We start from the raw sequence: 16,236 nt of genomic DNA, 5'->3' as shown, positions 1-16,236 counted from the left end.
GTCCCGTCCCGTCCCTCCACCCCCCCGCACCGTTCCCGCCAGCTCCCAGCTCCGCGCCCCGCCGCACCCCGGCCCCGCCCTCCGACCCGACTCCGCCCCCTTTCCCGCCCTCCTCCCCCGACTCCGCCCCTTTCCCCGCCCTCGACTCCCGCCCCGGCATCGATTGTTCCGGCGCTCGGCGCGGCCGGCGGAGCGCCGAAGCGGTCGATGGGACAGCTGACTCGCCGCCGCCGCACCGGCCATTTCCCGCCGGCCCGGCCCGTAGCGGAGCCCGGTGAGTGGGGCGGTGGTGGGGTCTCTGCGCCGTCGCGGGGGTGGGGTGTCTCTGTCTGGGCACCGGGTCGGCTTCGCCAGCGGCCCCCGGGGCCCCGGAGGGCTGGACCGGAACGGCGGGGCAGGGCGAAAGCGCGGGTGCCGGGCACCGGCTGCCCTTGCAGCCCCCCTCCCCTGGGGCCGTTGTATCCACCCGCCTCGGGCTCCTTCCCCCCATACTCCTCCGGGCCCACCGGTGCGAGGGGCTGCCCGGCCGCCCGCGGGGCCCCTCCGGTCGCTCCCTCCCCCTCACACCCGTTCTCCCGGTCCCCGGCCGAGGGATGAGGAGTTCGGGTGCCGGGCAGCGAGGTGACCCGGCCGTTCCCTGCGCCTCCCCTTCCAGGCTTCTCCTCCCGGTGACGGAAGCCGCCTCTCCCGCAGGTAGAGACCATGCCTCCGAAATTCAAGAGGCACCTGAACGACGACGAGGTGACGGGCTCGGTGAAGAGCGAGCGGGTGAGTACCGGCGGGGCAGGGGACCGGCGCCGGTGGCCGTAACGGTGCCATAGCAGGCTGTTACTTAAGGTAGGGGTGCCCGTGACGGGCAGGTGGGCCTTAATGCGCCTTGGGGACCCCAAGGGCCTCGGCATTGCCCTGTGCCGATAGCCACCGGGCTGGTGCAAGGTAAGCTATGGCTCCCTTTGCTGAAGGGGCTCCTGTTGCCACAACCTTCGGCCACAGGGCCCGAGAAGCCCATATCACTGTTGATAGCGATGTTTAGTTAGTGAGGGGACTATCCGTGTGGCACACCTGGTCTGTGTATTTAAAACAAACCTTGTGAGGAGATACGGCTCTTTTGAGAACCTGTTTCAGTTCCTTTAGTCTGGCTCTACGGCTGTGAGATCCCGGTGTGCTCCAGTCTCCTGCCTCTCCGCAGAGCTTGGCCTGGGCACGTCATGGCTCTCCTCCCCACGTCGCTGGCTGAAGGACTCATGTGAAGTTACCCTGTGCTTTACAGCTGAATTTTTTTTCCTGTTGCCAAGGTCCCTTGACGTTTCAGGCTTTGAAATATGGGTCAAAGTGGTACGGTTGCCAGTTTCAAACAAAGTGGATTTAAGCTGATGTGTTTGTCCTGGGGTCATACTGTGCTAAAACTGAGTTTAGACTGTAGTCTAAAATGTTGCTGCAGCTCACGATAGCTGTCAGTGAGAGGAGGATCCTGTGTTGCCAAGAGCGGTTCCTTCGTCCCTTGAGGGAGGCGATGGCTGAAACTATTGCGTGGTCTTGCGGGTTGATTGAGCAAATGTGACAAGGATGGAAATGTAGGTGAGCTTCAAAATAAGAGCACTGTGCTTGCAGGTGGGAGCCCAAATTTATGCACAGGGGAAGCAGCAGCTGTTGGTACCGTAAGGACCATCTGATATGTTCCTAGGCCCACATGTTTAAGGTGCTGTTTCCCCTTCTTGGTTATTTTTGACCCTAAGTAGATGTTACTGGGAGCCCTCAGCTCGATTGGAAAATTTGTGCTGCTCTGGTAAGAGAAATGAGCTCTACTAATGTACATCTTTGTCTAAAACTTTCAAGCTTAAGTGGGATCTTGAGGTTGCTCTTAAAAATCAGCCTTTGGATCGTCTGATGGGGTGTAGTGAGGAACCCTTTGGCGTGAAGCAGAGGCGCTACCAGACTGCTCTGCTTTCCAGCCTGGCTGTAGCATTTGCCCGAGTTGGGGTTTGGAGGAGTGAACCCCTCCGGACATACCATGCAGGGAGCCCAATGTGTTTCCTTGCAGTCATCCTTCTTACACCTGCTGCTGTCAGATGGCTGGAGACACCACATCCTCCAAATCAGGAGTGGATCTGATTTTCCATGTGGATGGGATACCCCAGGGTGGCTGTAAGAGATGCTGACTTTTTTTAGCAGCTGCCATTGACCAAGTGCAGCACTGGGGATCGTCCCTTGAGCAGAGAGGGCCTTCCTTCCACAACTGGCCTGTGCAGGGACTCTGCCGACTGCTTTCCAAGGCAGGGCTCACCGTGCTGACGCACTGGTTGCTTCAGTGTCACAGGGAGTTGTAGTGATCCCTAGAATTGGGATCTGAACCTGCACAGGCAACTGGCCATTGATGCAAATCCAGTTTGGCTCAGTGGCAGAGGTGCGAGTTGTCCAAAGTCAGAGCTGCAGAGCTTTGCATTGGTCTGTGCTTTACAGAGTTAGCAAACACTGCCGAGGTGATAATAGCAGCACACAGACATCCAGCTCATCCCTTGGTCACAAGTGGAGAGAAACAGCACAACTCCAGACACCTAAAAAGTACCATCGATCCCCTCCAAAGGAGGGCTCGTGCGTAACCTGCAGTCAGAGGATACTGATTGCATCCTAAGGGCTGGAAACGTGTGTGTGAAATGGTGGTTGCTTATTGACAAAGTGGTTTGGTTTTTTTCTATGTTTGCAGAGGAACCTGTTGGAGGAAGATTCAGATGAAGAGGAAGACTTTTTCTTGTGAGTTTCTGAACAGTTGCTGTAGGGAATGTGATGTCTTAACTGCCTACAGCTCTGAGACTGAAGGCGTCGAATACCAAAAGCTGTTCCCTGCCACGTAGGTGGGGGCTTGGGAATCAAAACCTTTGATTCCTTTGAGATGATCTCCCAGAGCCTTGGCATGGCTTAAGCATGAATTAAGACTTAATAGGTGTGACCTTTATAAAAGTGGGGTGTCCCATGTATCGTGAGACGTGGGAGGGACTGATGGGAGGTATGAGAACAATCCTCCATCCAGAAGGTGTTGATTCTCTCTTGCATATCTTTTGAGTCTGTTTTAAAAACATGTTTTCGTTGTATCTTCCATACTGATTGCTCTCTTTTCTGCCTGCAGGAGAGGGCCGTTGGGACCCAGGAATGACAAGATCAGGCAGTAAGTTGTTCCTCAGTGTCACACAGATAATATTTTATTCTGGCACTGCGAGTTCCTGCTGCTGTCTTACCGGAGTATTTCTGTGTAGTTCTGAATATGAACATGGCTTGTGTGTGCTTTCTTCTAATTGACATTTCCTACCCTATGTGTCCACAGCTAAGGGAAATATCAAATTTGATTCATGCTATCAAGAAATTGAGCATTGACAGAGATAAAGGGATAGGATTGTATTACAGTAGCTTAGTGGAGTTTCTAAAGCCCTTGCTGTATTCTGGTGATAACCTGTTCCATGCTTTTGAGGTTCTTTTTCTAGAGCATTAACCCTGAATTTTAACCTTTGCTAGCACCATTTTTTATTGTTTTGTTTCTTTTTTCTTCATCCTGTAACTTGCTGCTCAATGTTTCAAGAAAGCAAGTGGTCAGGAACACACCAGGACCGTGTTTTTTGGGCAGTGGCTGGGCCTCCTCTTCTCCAGATAAAAACCTGATATAGGTGAGCTGGAGATGAGCAGTGACTCAGTGGGTCAAAGCAGCTGGACAAACAGGAAATCATTACAGCTGGAGGAGGATTATTGACTGCAAGAAGGAAGGAGTGAACACTCTGGATCCTTCTCCCATCAAGTCATTTCCTGCATGATGCTTGTTCTGGGCTCCAGTTTGCCCTGTCCTTTCCTATGAGGGATGCAATGGTGGCACTCAGTGGAAAGGGGCCGGTTATTCCCAGACCCCTGATTTGCATTGTGCTGTTTCCTTTGCCGACCTTTGTGGAGCCAGAACAGAGATCTGTGGGGGACTGATGACTGGGCATTAATCAGACTGGGTCATCTCATGTGCAGCCTGAGCGTTGCTCTTCATTAGGAATTTTTTTTGTGCCGGGAAGAAGCCGGCGCAGCTTTGAGATGACTCATTGCCAATGTCAGCGTTAGGCAGTGCTTACTTGTGTGCCCGCTTGCCACGTTACCTTGAGGGGCAAAGTGCACTTGTGTTACACAAGAGGCAGTGGGTCAGTCACTGAGCCCTGAGTTTTCAGGGGGTCTCTGTTCCCTCCAGGGTGTGAGGATGCTGTTGGTAGATGTGCACTGGTCCTTACAGTAAGCCAGTGTGGTTAAAGCCTCCCTTCTAGGGCAGTGCCATGCTGGTCTGGAGTGAATGGGAAGGGTGAGAATTGGTTTTATGAGTGGGGTTCCGCCCCCATAAAAAGGTGGAGAGGGGGTGACATCTACCCCTGCGTCTTCTGCTGCTGGAAAGGAATTACAGAGCATCTTCTGCCTTTCCTGCATGGTGGGGGAAAACAGGAGCTCTTCTCTTCCCACTGTCTTGGCCAGGCAGAAGGGAGTGGGGGCTTAGGTAGAGGATAGCACCACAGCTGTGAGGGGGAAGCAAAACGAAAGAATTCACCCAGGAGCTGGTGGGTTCATAGGTGTGATGTGGCTAATGCCCAACACATGAGAGGCTTGCCTGTTGCCGGAGATTGCCTGTCTAGTGGACCTGGTGTGGGGTATGTCCCTTGGTGTAGCAAGTGGCTACATCTATCTAGTATCTAGAGCATCTATTATAAAATAGTATCTACTTTCTGCTCTCATTGGTGTTGATCGTTTTGTTTAATAAGCACTTACAGTGTGCAGTCATTTCTTGTCATGGAGCTTATTATTAAGCTTCTGATCAGATGGGCCCTTGTGCTGGATGGATTGATGCGTGGTCTCGTAATGATGCCGTTCACTCTGGTTTCAACAGCGGAGGAAAAGGAGGGTTGGGTTGCTGCTGAAACACTGTAAGGAAAAGACATTTTAAGGAGGAATTTGAGCATTTGGAGAGCTGAGGCATAGCTGGGCAAAGTTAGAAAGACTGTAGTTGTACAGGGCTGGAGGAACGAGGTGTGAAGGTAGGCGTAAAAGGAAACTGGATAGAGGATTGGGCAGAGGAAAAAGTGATGGGATTATGGGAGCAAAGGTGTGGAACATGTCGAATGTGAGGGGCAAGACTGGAAACTTTTCCTAGTTGTCCTTGGCAGCAAAGGAGCTTGGGTCAGGGTGGAGAGTTTGGCAGCAGAGACCCTCGAGGCTGGCTCAGCTGCAGAAAGGGATGGTGGGGAACACTGCAAACTTCGTAGGGGAAAGAGGCGAGTTAGAGCCAGTAGTAGTGGCGGGAGAAAGCGTCACAGTCCCCTCCATGCTGTGTTTTGTCCTGATGTGTCTGGAAGTTCAGGGTCTGTTGTCCCAACAGCTGCTCATTGGGGTGGAAGCTCCTCTGGTGATGTAAGTGGCCACAGAGGATCCCTTAGGCTCCCTCTGAGATCTCACCATCCCTGGGGTGGGCTGGAGCTGAAAGGTAGTTTTTAACAGGCTTTTATCCTTTTCCTCAAAGTTACAAAGAAGAGGTAAGGGAGAGCTGATCTCTCTTCTCTGCCTTTGCTTCCAGGCCTTGTGAGAAGTCCTGAATGTGTGTAGCGAGAGCTCTTAGTGCCTTTTTGGGGGAAGCTGGGAAGTTCCTCTTCCACCTGGGTTGCTTTTATGTAGAAAAGGAGCTTCTCATCACAGGTCATCTTTTGAAAAATGTAACCAAAATCCCCACCTTTCCTGCACTGCTTGACTTCCTTTACCACTGATGTTTCTGCTTTCAGGCAGCCATGCTGCTGGATTTGGGTTCCTGCTCATGCTGGCAATGAGGCTCAGCACACCATTGTGGTTCCCTGGGATCCAGGTCTGGGTCCTTGTGATTCCCCCATTGCGCTGCTGGCAGTAGCCAGCATCCCTGGCCCCGGGGCTCAGCCCCGGTGGCTCTGTCTGGCTGCAAGCCCCAGATTACTTCCCGAGGAAGGGGAGTGTTTGGGGAATGGTTTGAAGGCAAGAGTTGACAGCAGCTTCCCAGGCCCTGGCTGCTCATTGCAGGTGGCTGGTTGTGCAGTGGACATCAGCCATAGTCCAGACCTTCATTTGAAGGTGGTACCGAGACTGTATCATCAGGCATCCTTGTTGGGGGTAATCCTTTCAAGGACTGGAATGCTTTGGAGCAGCATAGACTGTTGTCTTCCTTGCTGTTGTGATGAACCAGCAACTTACAGACAGGGATTTGTGGCAGGGTTCAGCCCTGATACCCTGTTGTTGAATACAGCAGGGCTGTCTGCTGGGCAGCCCCTCTGCAGAGAGCCATGCCTTGAGGAGCACTGTGATGTGCTGGCTTCCTGCCTTTGCACCATCCATCTGGCTTGGCTTTCCATCCTGTTCCCTTTTCCCTGGGTTACTGCCACAACGAGGGGTGTTTGGGTGTAATTTTCACCAAAATACACAGCACTATTAATATCGCTGGGGTGGAAAATAGAAGTGTGTCATGCTGGCTGTAAACAGCCAGCTTGGAGACAAGAAGCAGCCTTGAGCAGCACATCCCATGGTGCGTGCATGGCCTGTTTACGGCGTCTGAAGAATGCAGCACTGTTATTAGCCCAACACCGTGACCAGCCCAGGGAGTTTTTCAGTAGATAACCCAGTGCAGCCAAAATGGAAAGGCTTATTCTTCCTGCTCTGGACCCAGCAAAGCACAAAAAAATAGGAGTCTAAACCAAGCTAAGCGCCATTGGGTCTCTTGTTGCTTTGATGGCGTACACTTGCTGTCCTTGTTAAAAGCATCATATTTGCAGTAATTAGTAAGAAGGAGGGTCGTGGGAGACATACTTTATGCTTTTTGTCTTGGTCCCTTTCCTGGCAGGTATTTAGTCTACTTTATTTCTCTTGGAAATCTGGCAGGATTGAAGCACACAAAATGTATGTGTCAAAAGCCAATAGCTCCCTAACAGGAAATACACTTTGTATTAGAGGATTCATTCTCTCTTGCCAAATAAAACAAGAAAATATTTTCTTCTTGATGCAACTTGAGTTTCCAACCTCAAGCATGCCAAACTAGTGGGAATTTTTGGATTTGTTCTGAAACTGCAGGGCTAATGCATTGGCTGGGCATCTTTCAGCCCCCTCCTGGAGAGGCATCTCTTGTAGCAGTGATGGGTGGGAGAGAGCAGAAAGCAAGGACTGGCTTAAGGTCTGATTAAGGCACTGTGTGGATATCAAAGTTTCATTCCCTGGCTTGGTCTCTTCCTTCTTGTTTTTTTCCAGGGTTCTCTTTTACATCAGATATCAAAAGATATTGGGGTGCTCAAATGTGTCTATGTTCCATGGGTGTTAAGCACCTCAACATTGGTGAGAGTTTAAGCCTTGATTTCTCTGTGCCTCCATTCTCCACCTTTGAAATGTTTTGTTCTCTTGGGGACAGCTAACAGCATTCCCAGGCTATGGGCAGGCAGCAAAGGCATGCAGCTTTTCACCAGTAGCTCAAGTGAAAAGAGGTGGGATGCCGAGATGCAGCTTGGGCAGTGGGGGTCTGTGCTCCAGAGGTGTCTCCCAAATGCTGGTACACAGCAGAGCAGCTTGAAGTTACGTACCTGCCCACTATGCCTCAAATGCTTTGGGGTGCTCCAGGACTGCAGCAGCATCTCTCCAGGCTCTGACCTGTACTTGTGGGGATACAGGTGGCATTGCATTGCAGTGCATGTTCCTAGATGCATTGTAACTTTGCGTGCCCCCACTTGTTAGTTGTACCAAGATAACTTGGTTACAAATCTGTTGTGGGAGGAAATCTCTTTATTTTGGAGCCAGTAGATGATTTTAGAAACATTTACATACTGCAAATGTAGTCTTCTGCCTGTAAAACTGATGTTTATGGCCTTAGAGGAGCCAACTTGGCAAAAACTTGAGGATAACAGATGTTCAGGCTATAGCAGTGTTGCTGGTGGCTCTGAGCTGGGACTCGTCTGCTGTGCCAAAGTAATGAAACCCCCTTGCAGAGCATGCCTCCACCTCATGTCCTCACCCACTGCCCCAAGGAAGGGCCATGGGGCAGTGCATGTCCTGCGTGGGGTGGACACTTTGCTCCACAGGGCACCACCAGATGTTTCCCAGGCAGCATCTGTCTGCATCCTCAGTGCCACCTTCTGTGCTTTCCCAATGGTGGCAGCTCTGCCACTTGCCTCGTACCTTGCAAAACAAATGGTGGATCAGAACAGGCTTGTGGGCATGGGGCAGGTTCCTGCTGAGAGGCATTTGGGGCATTGTCTATGCCTTTCACCTTCAGATAAGAAACTCCTGGCAGGCGGCTGCCATTGATGTGGAAGGCAGGAGCTGCCACTGCATGGTGTAGGTGGGTTCAGAGAGATGCTGCTCCCACGGACTCTGCGATGCAGCACAGGGAAGGCAGGTCCCTTTCTTGTGGTGTCCTAAATAAAGCAAGTTTTTTACCTGTGCTGCTGGAGTCCAGCATGTGCCATACAAGGGCTGTTGAGTCAGAAATTGGCTTCAGAGGTGTTGCCTGTCTGTTCCAGCTCTGGAAGCCGCAGTGCAGTGGTGCTACAGAGCCTGACTGGAAACACTAAGATGGGAAACCCCTCCATATTCAAAGATCTGGAGTTCTTTCTAGAGCTTTTTGGGGAGAAAAAAGCCTTTTCTTTTAATGACTTTCCTTGCCTGTTTTTGGAACGATAAGTAAATGCTTTTCCATTGTGACCGCTATTGTCTGTTGCAGCCGCTCCCCACATGTGCATCTGCTCAGTGAGAGGCACGTAGCTGGCAGGGGGGCAGGAGAAATAGGTCAATGTGCACCTATGTCTCTAATTAGAGGCATGGTGGCTTGGACGGAGCCCTGTTCCTGGTTCTGCAGTGTGCCATTGACTGGCCTTGGGCAAGTTGCTCTGAGTCTTTCTTGGCCCTGGCTTCCTGGGCCGTGGTGGAGGATATGCTGTCCTCGTCATACCAAGTGCTCTGAGCCTAGGTGCTGGATGATGGCTCTTTAAGTGGTAAAGTTAGGTCTGATGCTTGCTGTAAAAACCCTGATTTGGCAAATAATGTCTTTGAGCTTCTGCATCTGTGAGCTGGCAGTGGGAAGGAGAGGGTTTTGTGTGGGTCCGAAGAGGAAGATAATTTGGGGACCAGGATAGTATGGGTGCTAAGCAGGTGTTAAAGATGAGGTACTGGCAATCCTTCTTCCCCTTGGGGACACCAGTGCCGCACTGTTAATAGGAGGTATGCGTTTCTGGTGATGTGGAGAGCTGGTGAAGTGGCCTATTTGTGCTGCGTATTTAGCAAACGCTGGATGGGTTTTGATATGTTTTGAAGTGTGTAAATGTTTTTAATCAAGGCAACCTAAGCTGTCAAACCGAAGACTTATGCAGAGTGAGTGGCCTGGAGCTATTTCTGTTTTGTTGCCCTGTGTGTAGCATTGCCTCCAAGACATTGCTGTTGCCATTTACTTTCTGGGAACAGTATGTCTCAAACAATGTATTGTCTCCCTAGGGCCCCAAGAAATTTCTTATTTCTATCTCCAGGAAAATAAAAGTGTATTAGCTCCAAAATACAAACCAGAATGTAGCAGTATTTTTCCACCAGGAGAATTTTTCTCTCTTACTAGTGTGGCTTTTTTATGGAGTGAATAAATGCATTTATAATAACCCTGCGGGTGTGATTTAGGCTACTGTTCACTGAAGCAACTACCCACAGAGTTGCGTAACCTATGAGAAGATGGATTATAATAACTTGGTTTAGTTCATATCAGCCATTTCTTTACTGTCCTCTTGATGCCCCTGGCAGAGTGGGTTTCATTTAGCAACTCTATTCCCAGAGGGAGGAGTGCACCTTGCTTTGATTTCACCCCAAGTTCTTTAGAAAAGGTGCGGTGTGAGGTTCTATGAAATCTGGAAAGATAAGGTGTGGGTTTTAGTGTGGGGTTTTTTTCCATTTGTGAGCTCTTCTGCAGCAGAGGTGCAGACCAGCAGCAATTAGTGCCTTTCCTTACTGCATTTATGTGTTAAAGGTGTTACGGAGGGTGCCCTGCTTCTGCTGACTTCCCAGTGCTCTCTTTGAGCCCCTTGTGTTCCCTCACCCTTCCTGGGATTGCTAGAGATCCACCCCAGGCAATGCCATGCCTCTAGCTTTCTTGGCACCTCATCAACCTTGTTCCACTGTTGTCCCCTTTGATTTTTGTCAGTGAGCTCTCAGATCCCACCAGCCCGGGCAGCTCTGAGCAAGGGCTGGCTCTGCAATGCACAGCTGGTGGTCTCACTTCTGCCCCTCACGCTGCCTTTGCTTTGCTCTAGTGTCCAGAACCAGGTGGATGAAGTCATCGACGTTATGCAGGAGAACATCACGAAGGTGATTGAAAGAGGCGAGCGGCTGGATGACCTGCAGGATAAATCAGGTGCAATGCTAAATGCAGCTCTACTGGCCTGTTCCCCACATGTCCTCCCTGTTGCTGCACCAGGTTACCTAGTTCCAGTTCAGAAGTGCCTAATGCAGACCTGGGCTTGTATTTCTGTCCTTCTGGAGAGAGATGTTTCCCACCCTTGGGCTGCAGATATAACTTTCTGCTGATGCTTTCCTCTTTCCACCTTCACCTTCTGCTGCCCTGCACAGAAGTGTTAGTTTGGAGGAGTTTGGGTGCTGTGATCTAGTTGTTCCTTCAAGAAAAGGTAGAATGGTCTGTCTCCCAACGGCCCTGAGCACTTCAGCTGTTTGCTCGCTTGCTGGCTTGCAGACTGAATTCCTGTCCTCAGGGGACAGCCAGTACAAAGGGGGCTCAGTGGGACTCAGCAGGTCTGTGTGTGCTCTAGCAAAGGGCGTCACATTGGCATCTGCTGTGGCTTTGGTGAATCATGCTGTGGTTGGGTCTTTTCCCCTAATGCTGAGTTTATTGCTTAAAACTCAGTGGAGTTAGTAGAACGAGTGGGTGCTCTGACCATGGGTGCGTTGCTGAATCGCCTCGTTTCTTTCCTTCAATAGAAAGTTTATCAGACAACGCAACAGCTTTTAGCAACAGAGCCAAGCAGCTTCGGAGGCAGATGTGGTGGCGAGGCTGCAAGGTGAGCAAGAATGAGAACAGGCAGGGGTGGGTTTGTGGAGGCACGGTTACCTGCCCTCCCTGGGAGGGGATGGAGAAGCTCTGCTTTCTAGCTGAAAAGATGCTGCAAGCCAAAGGCCTCCTTTCAGGTAGACGCAGCCACACATGGCACCCTATGTAACACGCTTCTGTGTGTCCCTTGCAGATGAAGGCGATTATAGTGCTGGTGGCGGTTGTTCTCCTGCTCGTGATTATCGGTGAGTAGCTCCAGGTCACCCCAGCCATGTCTGGTATTGAAATACTCATGGCAGTCCACACCATGAGTGATACCGTGGTGCTGTTGTCCCTGGGGGAGAGCACCTGAGCTGCTCCTGTCAGGCCCCACACTGACTTAAGCAGTCATAAAAAGTGCCTGTAGACCACTCCATGCTGCTCTTCTGCAAGGTTTAAATGCAGAGGAACAGGCTCAAACCAAATCCTACTGTGGCCAAAGAATGCCAGCATTGCCCTGCCCTGACAACATTGTACTGATCCAGGGTTGGCACTGAGTGATCCCGAGGCTGGTGGGAGTAGGTGGAAGAGTTTCAGACTGCAGCGATGTCTCCCAAAAGCCCCTCCACATATATTAGCCATCTTGCAATGGGTCTGGTCCCTGCAAACGCTCTTCACCAAAGCTGCCAGGCTGCTTAATTTTCAGCAAGTAGCTGTCGTGGCTTTGCCGTTGGTCCCTTCCCGTGCCCTTCCTGCTCAGCCTGGTCTCTCTGGAGCTCCCCAGAGCAGAGATGTCGCTGCTTTTCCTACCAAACAGGTAATAATGACCAGAGCATGTTTCTTCCAGGCAGAAGTAATTCAGCCCTCTGCCTCTAGAATGATGCTCCAGGGATCGAGGCAGTCCAGCACGGTAGCGCAGGTCTTTTGTGCCACTGGGTCCGGAGGGTTTTCCTCCTATTCACCGTGGCTGGGGACAGCTCTGTAACGGTTCTTGTTACTTCGGCAAAACCCTTGCAGCCTCTTGTCCTGCTGACACACAGCCTGCAGCAGGAGAGGAAGAGCTAGCAGCAGGGTCAGAGCATTGTAGAGAGAGAGACTGATGGAAAATCCCATCTGGTTTAATTTTGGGAAGCTGGAAGGAGATGAAGGTGGCAGGAAATGTTGTCTAGCATGTGTGCAGGCAGCAGATTGCATTAGCTTGAGCTTGGAAACACTTTCCTATGCAGCTGCCTGGTGTTTGTCACTAGAGAAATGGGGGGGAATCTCTCTGGCGGAGATTGGTGTTGCATGCGAAGGTGTGTGGCTGAGAGCTTGTTTCTTTGTGTTTTTCAGTACCCATAGTCCTGAAGTACCATACCTGACGGGGCAGCTGGAGGCTTCAGTGGAGCTGGCTCTGGGATAACCAAACTGCTGTGTAATTTAAGTGAGATATCTGTATATAGCTTTGAAGTTGTTTTTCTCCAAGGAGTGAGGAGGTGGTGGCAAGTAGCCAGTTCTAACAGCGTTTTAAGAACTGCCAAATGACCCTCTTTTTTGGTTGAGTACCTGCTCCTACTGTTAGACTTTTTTTATAACAGAAGATTCAGTTCCGAAACTGCCTGTTTTGTGGAATTCTGAGTCTCTGGTTTGGAGCTGGCTACTTGCCACTACAATTTATCTGTATATATGGTTGAGTTCTAATATTAATAATAATACTGTCTGAGCAGTTCCCTGCTGCCTGCTGTGGAAGGCAGAGGGGACTCTGTCCTTTCATCAGAGCAAAGGAGGGGAAAAATGTCTGAAGAGAAACATCCTATTATGTTACAGGGAACTGACCCTTCTATGGAGAACTGCAAGGGTGGTGTTTCTCTCTTCTTCAAAAAAAAAAAAAAAAAGGGGGGGTGGGGTGGGGTGGGCAGGGGGTAGAAAAAAAGAAATAATTAGGTTTTAGAATCCAGAAGACTTCCTGGTCCTGCCATAGGAATGCACAAGCTCAGTGTTTTCAGTATCGCTGCTTACAGCTGTGACTAAAGACATTCCAGTAAACCTATTTTTGACTGTACATCTGGAGTTCCTGCACGTCTTCATAGTTCTGGAGGACATTCAGGGCTCTCTGCTGCTGGGAGTCCCTAGGAAAGGGCTGTTTCAGTGTTTTCTTCACCAGAAGCAAGAACTGTGTGTAAAGCCCAGTTATTAGCCCAATGATGTAAGAGACACAGCAGGAGGACAGCAACTCTCCTGAAACCAGTCCAGGGTGAACAAGCCCCCTCCATATTCAGAGCCGTTCACCTTGATATGGTGGTTGCAGTCCCAAATGCCAGCCTGTTTCACTTCCCTGTGATCCAGTGGGCTGGGGGTTGTTCCCAGACACATGTGCTGGGGTGCTCGGGGAGGTGTAGGGGCCCCTGTGCCAGACTGAACAGGAGCTGAGCTCCTCCATCCATGGGTGGGACTGCTGTGTTTTGGCTGTCTCCATCCTTGGTCTCAGGTGTTTGGTGGCATTTCTGTCTTCTCTTTATTTTTGGGACCCTTGTTCCTCCAGCCCTGAGCCTGGGACTGTAGCTGAGCTGAGATCAGGCTCTCTTGGTTCTCTTTTTGCTGACTCTTTTCTGATGGGAGAAGCATTGTCCTGTGTAGTGTGTGTCTGAAGTAATGCTGGAGAGGGGAAATGGTGCCCCAGAGAATTCCCAGTGCCATGTCTCAGCTTCCTCTTCTGAACCTGCCCTAAGGACCTTGTACACAGTTTCCACCTGAGTGGTGGTGTGGCTCCATGCAGAGACAGGGATTAAAAGCGAGCACAGTAGGCTGGAGGGTTGGATGTGATTACAAGCTCTGCTTGCCCAGCTGGAATATAAATAGGGCTTTTGCCCTCTGTGTACCCTGGTCTCTCCAGGTGGGAACCAGAAAGCCAGGCTGGGTTTTTCCTCCTGAAGTGTAGCCTGATTTTAAGATCAGGCACCCAGTGGAAGGGACAAAAATCATCCTGCCTATGCCTTTGGCTACTCTCCACCTGCAAGGGAACAAGAGGGTAGATGAAGGGGGACTGTGTCTGTCTTCAGGGGGGCTGCAAGTCTTGCTGAGCTGTCGGGTACCTTTTCCTGCCAGCTGGAAAGTGAGTTAACGGCACTGCGAGCCTGTGTAACGGCTGTGCTGTGCCTGCTCTGGCCTGCCTGCTAGGGCAGGCTTTACTCCTGTTGCTGGAGAGTCCTGCCAGTACCTCTGGCTTTCTCTCCCAGCCCCATCTTGCCTTTGCTGCTGCCATCCATGAAGGACCTTGGTGCTGCAGCAGTGCGTCAGGACTTCAAATCCCTGCTGGCACCAGGTCTGAGCAAAAGAAGTTAGTTCTGCAGTTGCTTGCTAGAGGCAAAGCCTGGCTTTAAGGCTGGGCTAAGGGCCTTGGAAAATGGGTGCTGGTAGGACGAAGTATTCATGGCAACCCTACTGTGTTAAAGAACTGCTTATAGGTGCCGAATGTAGGAGCTGCTGCTATGCCCTCTGTAGCCCTGTCCTTGCTGGATTTGGCAGATCTTCATCAGCAGCAGGTCCTTAGGGAGAGTTTCCAGATAGCACTGAACTCTCCTCAGTGCAAGCACTGGCATACCACCCTGAGAAGTGCTGCTGTTACCACCATGCCGGCAGTGTGCTGCTTTGGACAGGCACAAACACTTTTCCAGCTGACCCAGATCCACAGAGAATGAGGTGGCAAGGTTAGTGCCCCAACCCTGGACTGTTTGTGTCTTGTGCCTGCCTTGGACTCATCCTTTGGTACCAGCAGGACTGGACCAGGCCCACCACAGGCAGCAGGCTCTTGCCCTGGAAAAGGTGGCTTTCCTCGACAGCTTTGCTGGAGTGCTTTCGCAGCATCTCCCAGGAGGTTGGGGTGCAAACGGTTGTACTCGAGATGCAGGGCAAGGAAAGCTGCCATGGTCAAAGCCTTCAGCACGCTTCCCTGGGTTGCCAGAATTAGATGTTGATCGGGTTTAGGTTCAAGTCACTGAATGCTGGGGTCATCCTGAGCACAGACCTTCTCAAGGGACCAGCTCTGGCTGTGAGAGGCAGCAGCAAATCAACAGTCATGGTCAGTAACTTCAGAGTAATAGAATTTACTGAGCAAGTTTTATAGGCTTTTCAAGGCTGAAAAGACCGTTACAATGTCTGGTTTCAGGTACGTTGCAGAGCGGTTCTCCTCAATGTTCCTTTGAGATACTGTGGTCTTTATATTGCAGCCTGTGCCATCCCACCCTGGACTGGTGGCAGGGAGAACTGTAGTGAGTGGAAAGGGTTGTTGTTTCCAGCAGCGTCTGCATGCTTTGGGGTTGGTTTTCACTTAGGAGGTACTATGAAGGAGACTTTACAACAAAAACAAGTCCTTCACTCAAGCATAGGCTCTGTTTTATCCATTCCCTCTTTGTGCAGAAGACAGACCTCTTCATTAGCTGCTGTTTTCCACATGATTGCGTTTTTACAGGGAACAGCATGTTTTGGCTGGAGTTGTGCATTCCTGCTGCAGGGCTGGTTCCTCCTCCCAGGCTTGCTGGTGTGACCCATGCAGCGAGTCCTGGGTGTCCCCATGCCCTGGGGCTGCAGGGATGGATGGCTGCAGCTCTGATGCAGGTGGGGAGAGGCCTCTCTGCTCCTAGCTCTGGGAGCTGGCCAGACCAGAAGAAGTCTGCCCTGGGGAGTCCCTTTGCAAAACAGGAGCTTCTGGGGGGGCTGGGTGTGAGGAGGAGGCCTGGGTACCATGGTGGGAGAGCTCCCAGGACCCTGCTGCTTTGCAAGGCACTGCTCCCCACCGCCGTTTGGCTGGGGAGTGCATTGGGCTTCACTCACCCGTTCCTCTAGGGCTCCACACTGGCAGCAGGGACCAACTCTTGACTCCCGAGTCCAGGAGTTTTTGCTACAGCTGCCAGCTGGTCCTGCATCCACCTTCAAAAAGATGGAACTTGATCGCTCCCACATAGGAAATCTGGTGTCAGAAAGTGCAAACACGCGCCAGAGGTCGGGAGGTGAACAGCAGCAAAGCTTGGAGCGGAGTCCCCTGCCCCATTCCCTCAGCTAGACGTGATTATACTTCAGGGAAAAGAGGGAGAGGGATCCTCCGGCCGCGGCTGCCAAACGCTGAGGAAGTAAACAGGGAGGCGGCTACCCCCGCCCCGCTGGAGGTGCCGGTGCCCGCTGCGGGCCGGGCCTGAGGCGGCGGACAGGGCCCCGAGGGCTGGGCCCGGCCCCCG

General features: G+C 51.5%; 3 protein-coding genes across 3 annotated transcripts in view; 2 read left to right on the top strand and 1 right to left on the bottom strand.

Moving 5' to 3' along the window:
• MYOC (myocilin, trabecular meshwork inducible glucocorticoid response) overlaps nucleotides 1-704 on the bottom strand; it is a 2,712-nt gene extending 2,008 nt beyond the window's left edge. Inside the window, exon 1 of the mRNA XM_010582153.1 lies at nucleotides 87-704. Coding sequence (XP_010580455.1) covers nucleotides 87-704 — 618 coding nt within the window. The remainder of the gene's footprint in view (nucleotides 1-86) is intronic.
• Nucleotides 1-12,439, top strand: part of VAMP4 (vesicle-associated membrane protein 4) — a 15,016-nt gene extending 2,577 nt beyond the window's left edge. The window contains exons 2-9 of the mRNA XM_010581301.1: nucleotides 217-274; nucleotides 694-768; nucleotides 2,705-2,751; nucleotides 3,125-3,163; nucleotides 10,296-10,396; nucleotides 10,978-11,057; nucleotides 11,241-11,292; nucleotides 12,359-12,439. Coding sequence (XP_010579603.1) covers nucleotides 703-768; nucleotides 2,705-2,751; nucleotides 3,125-3,163; nucleotides 10,296-10,396; nucleotides 10,978-11,057; nucleotides 11,241-11,292; nucleotides 12,359-12,387 — 414 coding nt within the window. The 5' untranslated portion in view covers nucleotides 217-274; nucleotides 694-702 and the 3' untranslated portion in view covers nucleotides 12,388-12,439. The remainder of the gene's footprint in view (nucleotides 1-216; nucleotides 275-693; nucleotides 769-2,704; nucleotides 2,752-3,124; nucleotides 3,164-10,295; nucleotides 10,397-10,977; nucleotides 11,058-11,240; nucleotides 11,293-12,358) is intronic.
• Nucleotides 12,440-15,564: 3,125 nt separating this feature from the next.
• ITPA (inosine triphosphatase (nucleoside triphosphate pyrophosphatase)) overlaps nucleotides 15,565-16,236 on the top strand; it is a 4,671-nt gene continuing 3,999 nt past the window's right edge. The window contains exon 1 of the mRNA XM_010581313.1: nucleotides 15,565-15,619. Coding sequence (XP_010579615.1) covers nucleotides 15,599-15,619 — 21 coding nt within the window. The 5' untranslated portion in view covers nucleotides 15,565-15,598. The remainder of the gene's footprint in view (nucleotides 15,620-16,236) is intronic.

Source organism: Haliaeetus leucocephalus, unplaced genomic scaffold (genome assembly GCF_000737465.1).
Source record: "Haliaeetus leucocephalus isolate CR32 unplaced genomic scaffold, Haliaeetus_leucocephalus-4.0 Scaffold76, whole genome shotgun sequence".
NCBI classification, from domain to species: Eukaryota; Metazoa; Chordata; class Aves; order Accipitriformes; family Accipitridae; genus Haliaeetus; species Haliaeetus leucocephalus.
The sequence above is the reverse complement of the archived record's forward strand: the minus strand, read 5'-3'. Positions and strand labels throughout refer to the sequence as shown.